Source organism: Fulmarus glacialis, unplaced genomic scaffold (assembly GCF_000690835.1).
Source record: "Fulmarus glacialis isolate BGI_N327 unplaced genomic scaffold, ASM69083v1 scaffold20945, whole genome shotgun sequence".
In the NCBI taxonomy this organism is placed as follows: domain Eukaryota; kingdom Metazoa; phylum Chordata; class Aves; order Procellariiformes; family Procellariidae; genus Fulmarus; species Fulmarus glacialis.
In genome coordinates this window covers 60,279-67,740 of record NW_009215556.1, presented here as the reverse complement: position 1 = coordinate 67,740, position 7,462 = coordinate 60,279, and the positions used below count along the sequence as shown (strand labels likewise).

The 7,462-nt window shown below is 34.7% G+C and overlaps 1 protein-coding gene across 1 annotated transcript in view; it reads right to left on the bottom strand.

The window, feature by feature from the left end:
- Positions 1 to 4,070: 4,070 nt before the first annotated feature.
- Positions 4,071 to 7,462, bottom strand: part of DIAPH3 (diaphanous-related formin 3) — a gene marked incomplete at its 3' end in the record, with an annotated part of 40,380 nt that continues 36,988 nt past the window's right edge. Inside the window, exons 14-15 of the mRNA XM_009578985.1 lie at positions 5,152 to 5,487; positions 4,071 to 4,185 (exon numbers count right to left, since the gene is read on the bottom strand). Coding sequence (XP_009577280.1) covers positions 4,071 to 4,185; positions 5,152 to 5,487 — 451 coding nt within the window. The remainder of the gene's footprint in view (positions 4,186 to 5,151; positions 5,488 to 7,462) is intronic.

Below are 7,462 nucleotides of genomic sequence, written 5' to 3'. Positions count from 1 at the left end.
TCTCTTTCAAGTCTCTAACTACCCTTCATACCAATCCTTCTTTTTGCCTTTAAAAAGAAAAGGTATCAGAAAACCAAAGATCATTCATGGAAGCCATTCACATTCATCATGTTATTTTCAGAACTCCTTGATCACTTCTTTTTTTTCTCTTCCCCCCCCCAGCCAGGGAGAGAGCCATGGAGCATACCTTACTTCCACACTGATGTCTTTAAGGCAGTGATTTCATCCTTACTTTTATTCTTTTAGATGCTGACACAAAGCTAATGATTTGAGGGTTCCAGAATCTTTTGTTTGTTTCTTGGGGCATCTCACAATAAACTCTCATGTTTTTTCACAAATATTTAAATGTATGTACACTTTTCAGTCATAATCAGATCTTTCTCAAGTATTCACATTGAAAATACTCCATCCACATTCTGAGCTGTATTTCCAGACTCTGAACTAATATTCTCCTCCTGTATTCCCTGTGTAGCAGTAAATCTATATGGTTTTATGACAAAGGAGCTGGTTTTCCATTACGTCCTTGCGTACTTCTTTCATATATATAAACTTAGATTTCTTTAAGATTACAAATTTATTCTGAGACAAGAATAAATTCTGAGCCAATAAATAAATTACACTTTGTCTTCAGTAAGTTGCTACAAGAATACCATCTGCAATTGATGCTTTGATACTTCTCATTGTTCCAGCTCAAAGTTTTAATTTTTATAAAACACATTGCTTTCACAAAATGGTTCAATTTCTGGAAAGTGACAAAAACAGCTCTATAACAAGAAAAAAAAATGAAGAGAAAATATCCTATACCACCCATAGCCCTTTACATGGACTCATCATTATCATCATCACCATCATTATTATTTTTAAACAAGCAGCACAGTGAAAACGTTTCCTCCAGTAAGTTACCAAGACTGTTGTCAGCAGGTCAAAGAAGTGATTATTTCCCTTTTCTCCCCTTCTCTCTCCGGGAGAATTATCTGGAGTACTTTTTCAATCTGGGGCTCCCCACTTCCAGAAAAATATAGATATATAGGAACGAGTACAATAGAAAATCATCAAGATTATTAGAGGGCTGAAACATAAGATGCAGACAGAAAGGCTGAGAGAGCTGTCAGTCTTGAAAAGGATAAAGGGCAAGGGAACTCTTACTGCTGTCTCAAACTACCTAACAGAAGGCTACAAATAAGAGGGAACCAGATTCTTCTTGAAGGTGCACAACAAGCAAGAGCCAACAGACACAAGTTGCAACAAGAGATATTCCAAGAAGATGTTATGAAAAAAATTTTACCATAATGGTGACTAACACGGGAACAGGCTGTCCATCCATAGATCTCCATCTTTAGGGATATCTCAAACTCAGCTGGACAAAGCTCCAGGCAACATGAACTAGGCTGACTCTCCTTTTACGAAGGTGATTGGACCAGATGACCTCCACAGGTCCCTTCCAAACTAAATAATTCCATGATTCAAGAACATGTCTCTGACATGTCTCCGGACATCCTCAACAAGAGTAATTATTTTCTCCATGTATAGTCTTTGCTCCATGTTACTACTCACTATTTTTCCTACGCTCTCAAGCTAGACTCTCTTTTACTTTTTCATTCTTGCAGTAATGTTTCTTCCATACCTCCATAACATCTTCAGTTATTTCAATTGCTTCAATACCCATTCAGAATCAACATCATTTATAACTTCTATACAAACATCTGCTAAAGCTTCAAATCTATTCTATACTGTTCTGTATTCCTTTTTCTAGTAGAAATTCCTCAGTGAATTAATTACATACAGATAAGACTTCCTCTTCTGGATCAACACTGAAATACTTTTGGCACATCAACTGGCAAAAGGCAGCAACTGAACATTTAAGTACTTCAATCTGATTTTAATTAATCAGAATAAAATTCACTTAAAGTATCATTGAACATTCTGGTCCCTGCTTCCACAACTAGATACCTCTTCTTACACAATGACTTCAATGAAAAGAGTGCATAAGCAGACCCTTCAACAGAGTGGAAACCAGCTCATTCTTTGCATGCCATCATTTGGCTATAGAATCATTTTCAACTTCTCGTCTTTCTAGTTTTAGACACAAAGCTTTAGGAATAGTTAAGGACTGTTCCCAAATTGAGTCTAGTGAATAGCTTCCTGATTCTACTTTAGAAAGCATGGTGTTAAATCTCTTCAAGACTGAGAAGTGAAGAAATCTGGATGTCTCCAACTTCTTTGGCAAGTTTTGTTATAATCAGTAAGTTATGTATAAGCTACAAAGAAGCATCCCCTCTCTCCATGGTCATGAGAACAAAAACAGTTACTTTGCTGTCCTTTGGACTAGAATTCATGCCCTTAGTAAGAGACACTGGGATGCCTGGTGCTGTCTACTTATGTGTTTAAGCATTCATGCAAATTTCTGTAAACTACTCACTTGAACAAAGATGAAATTTATTTCCATGTTGCCCTTTAGACACCTACTTGCTGTTCTAAATAAAATCTTTAGTATCTCCACTTCCTTTGAAAAATTAAGATGATGGCACACTTATATCACCCATGTGGGATGAGAGAGATTTCAAAACTTTAAAAAAAAAAAAAAAGCAGTAAGCTCCACCTGTAAAAAAAATATTAAATTCGTCCCTGCAAGCTATAGCCTTTTAATTGCCTCCCCCTCCCCTACATTTGGTATAAGAGTATACTTCACTGATTTTTCAACTGTAGATGCAATAACTCTCTTCTATTAGGTTTTGTCAAAACAATATATTCAGTCCATTCAGTTAAACTTTGAAGGGATGTTAATCTTGTTAACTCTAACGTTCTCGGTGCCTCTGGAGATTCACAATTGTCTTCTGAGCCATTAACATGTTTGGCCTGAACATCATCTTGTCTCCCAAAGTCTACTGTTTAATTACACATAGGAAACAGTATTTCCTCCAGTGGCTTTTAAACCTTCCAACCTGTTAATTCAGGGAACATTCTTGGGAATTCTAACATTATAAAGGCACCACAATGATCTTTTAGACATATTCTAATAGATTAAAGAGAAAATGTCAATGGTTTGTGAGATTTTCTTGCCTTTTTATCTTTGTACAACATTATTAATGTTATTAAGTATCAACAGTAATAAACTCTAATACTCAACTCAGTAGAAATACTGCTAGAGCATAAAAAGCCTGCTTTGACAAAAGCAGAATAAAGTTCTTGGTTATGGTAAAAAAAAGAATTGGATAATACACACCAAAGCATACCAAAAAAAAAAGAAGAAACTCAAGAATGCCATGCACTATATTAAATAAAAATATCAAAGTGAAATTTGTAAAACAAACTAAAAATATAATAATGTCTTTTCCTTGAAAAGGAACTAATCATTGCACCCCTTTGACTGCCCCAAAGTATTAAGTCTCTGATGCCAATCAAGGAGGAGGAAAAAAAAAAAAAAATGCGTCAAGAAATAACAGTGGAAATACAGGCATTTTATATGGGGCAGAATAACCTAAACTACTAGTGAGACAACTTACTCTCCAGAAAGGGAGAAAAGGTTTAAAGCCAGGAATACTTTCAAATATTTTGCTCCTCCACAAGGCTTTAAAAGCTGAAGAAACTAAGCAAAATATCAAAGGAGACCAATGTTGCTACAGGTTTATCAGAAAGTCAAAAATTTCATTAAAAGACTCTCCTCCTTCATGGAACCAAAACACATCAATTATATATGCATTCTGAGGGTAAAGGCATCATCTTCTGGACTCTAGATTAGGTCACAGTATTTTATTAAGGTATTCTTACAAAATTTTATAAATACTTTTTCAAACATGACTGAACAAAAGTCTGTATAATTAGGAAGCATTTTTGAGGGTTTTTTAGTAAGGTTTTCCTTATAGGTCACACAATTTTTGTCACCCTTTAAGTAAAATAGTTCAATATTACTGCTTTAAGCAGTCTGGGATTTTCAAACTTTTTTCTTCACACATTCCACTTAAAAACCAGAACATTAATGTTATAATCTGATTTTTTTCATATAGTATTTAAGCCCCAAGAATTTTAAAGATATCTCTAAAAGCTGAAAATTAAAGCAATCAATTACTTACCCCTTTTTTGACAACAAAACGTAAGTTCCAATTTGCAAAGCATGTCAGCATTCTCGTACTTGTCCTCTTCCACCTTAACCCAAAAACAGGATTCTGTCATTTCCTGAGGCCTGATCTACAAGACAGAGACAAAACAAAATTTTATGAATTAAATTATTTTGATACTATGCCAAGACTGTGCTCTGTAGAGTCTAAAGCAAATGAAATACTTAAGAGCTCTGTAAAACACGTTAACTTTTGATATGTAACTCATGTTTAGAATTGTTAATATATTTCTGATTGAAAATAATAATGCTTAGAGTAAGTGCTTTTGGACAAACAGATTCTAACAATACAAAGCAATACAGACATCATACTCTGTTATCCAAGTTCTAAATGTAGCAAATTATATTTGCTCTAGATTTAAAACTTGGGTAAACTTTAAATAGTCTCTGAACACAGCTGGTTTAACTAGATATTAAGTACCTTACTTTTTAGACTGTAGCTTTGATTGCTTCATAAAACTCTGAAAATCTTTTTACTGACTTTTTTTGATCTAGTTTCAAAAACTCAGTAGATTGATAGTCCTGGTATACTTGATCCTATCACAGTGGAGAAGAAAAACAAACGGACTCTGTATTTTTTTCAACCATTAAATTTACATAAGTACATTTACACTAAGGACAAATGGGTAGACCTGCAATGCTTCTTCCCACAGTCCAGGCTAAATAGATGCAAGACACTTGTTTGGAAACTGTATGGCTACCAGTACAGTGCAGTGACTGATCCGATGTAAAAAGTTTGCTAAAAGACAAGGCACAGTAGAACCCAGGAAGCATGCTGGTGTCAAGGTTGTATTATTCTAGACAAGAAATGACTTTTCCAGGCATCTCAGAAAGTCAACAGATACTTGCCCAGATGATTCCTGAGCCAGTGAAACAGTTTTCGGAAAACAATGAAAACTAAAGGCAGAAAGTATTCACATCTTACATAATTTTAACTAATGTATCAATTGCTCTACATAGTCTTATTCCTGACAATCTATTTACCCTAAGCTCTGTGTAAGATTTTACATCAAGTGTTTGCCTTTAATCAGTACTACCTTGGACCAGTTGAGTCTCTTCATGGTAACCTCAGGTCTGAATTCTTTTTTAGGCTTCATTCCAAATGGCAAAGTACATGAAGATGGAGACCACTGTGCCCCAGGCAGGCCTGGGAGAGGGGGTGGTGGAGGAGCCCCACCAAAAACCAGAGGAATTCCCAAGCCAGTCGAAAGAGGTAGAGGAGGAGGGGGAGGCGGTGGTGGTGGAATTGCTCCGTTAGAAGGCAGCGGTGGAGGAGGAGGTGGCGGCAGTTGATGTGGTCCTGCAGCTTCCAGTGGAACAACAGATGCATCTCCACGTGTTGATGGTAGAAAACCAGGTGGCAAGGAGCCATACTGATAACGAAAATATTCTTATTCAGTTTCACATTTTTTATCAACAAAATGCCATAACAATCATAGTTTATAGATTAAATCCAGCAAGCCAATTGAGTCAGTGCCATTCTTCTTGTATAGGACAATGAAATGTGAATTATAATGAGGCCAACATGCTTTTGATTTCATAATTGGAAGTCTCAACATTCGAAGCGGACATTCAGACCAGGGGGTGCTCGCCAAAAACAACAAACTGAAATGCTACATCACACTAGTCATATTTCACTGATCATGATCTAAGAAGGGCCTGGTAGGTGTCTTGATGAAATTTTATCTAGACTACCACAGTTTAGCTCAAATTAAAAAAATAACATCCTAGTCTCTAGTGTTCTTACTTAGCCTACAGATTACAAAGAAACATGCCAAGTACATAATAGCAGAATCTGAAGAGATTAGTAATTCTGCTGAAAAACAGATATTTTCCAATATAGGAGCATTCTCATTCTACAGAATTGAAAGCACAAAGTAATGATGAAAAAAAAAATCCTTCAAAAAAATACAGCTGCCTTACACATCGACTTCTTATTCTATATAGTAAGGACATCTATACTGTATCATGATAAGCTTATTAGCACTTCAGTAAGTCTAAAAAAAAAAAAAAATTTCTATCATAGGCCTTCAAACATTAATAAATAGATACCTGACAAAAATAACAAAAGAATAAATAAGAAATATTTACCTACTAGTGATAGTATTAATCAACTTTTCAACTGATAATTATCAGCTGAAACAATCCATTTTATTTTTAAAAACTGGAGGGAAATACAACAAGCAAAGGATTTAATATTTTAAAAAGGAAATAGCTGAATATCAATAAATACAAATAAATACATGAACAGCAGTATTATGGTTTTGAATTTCTGAACATATGCATTGTTTACACTGACAAGTAGACACTAAATAATTAGGCTGTAATAATGAAAGAAATACATAAACAAATACCAAATAAAACAAAAGAGTAAAGAATGAGAGAAGGAGAAAAATAGTCATAAGAGGTGGAGTAGCCATGCTAAGTAGCAACTGATGCCATACGGAAACCAAAGATTCCTCTTAAGACGGATTTAAGAGTACTAAGTTGCAGTAATCATTTACTTGATATTTGCAAAACATTCCAAGTATCCCATTAACAGTGGGATAATTCGTGATATGATAATTAGGGAGCTTAATCATATCTTATGCTCACTGTCTGCACATAGAAAAAAGTTATATTTAATACAGTGAACAAGAGAAAAAGTAAAATAGGAGAGAAAATCTATTTCACTCACAAAAAGTTTTTAAGTATGTTTTCCAGACACACACATAAAAATACTTTCTTAATGAATGACATATAGCTCTCGCTAAAATTATTTTTTTAGAATGCAACAATTTCTGTAATTGTTTTTTTTAAAGCCTGTTTGAGTTTGACATTAACAGTTAATTCTGACCAGAAACCTGAACTAGAATGACATTTTTAAACAGACCAAAGCAAATCTTCCTCACTAAGAAAATTGTAGATGAGGCGCTTAGGGACATGGTTTAGTGGGCATGGTGGTGTTGGGTTAACGGTTGGACTTGATGATCTTAGAGGTCTTTTCCAACCTTAATGATTCTATGATTCTATGATTCTATGATAAACAAGCTCAAAAGTATAAAGAAATCTGTGCTTCTTATTCCAAGAAATAAGACACAGGAAAAATCACTTGGTCACACAGACTCCTTAAACAGATTTCAGAGCTGAAGCAGTTACAAGTTAATCTGTTAAAAATCTGGTTTAATCTGTTAAAAAACTGTTTTAATCAGTTAAAAATCTGCACTATTCCTTTCCATCACATCATAAAATATCTATTTATGCTTCAAAATTGAAAAATTATCAGGAAATGTTCTTATCCAGCCACAGGTTCTTTCTTTCACTGCTGGATATCCATGGCAAGGCTTCAGCAAAGCAAACTGCTTAATG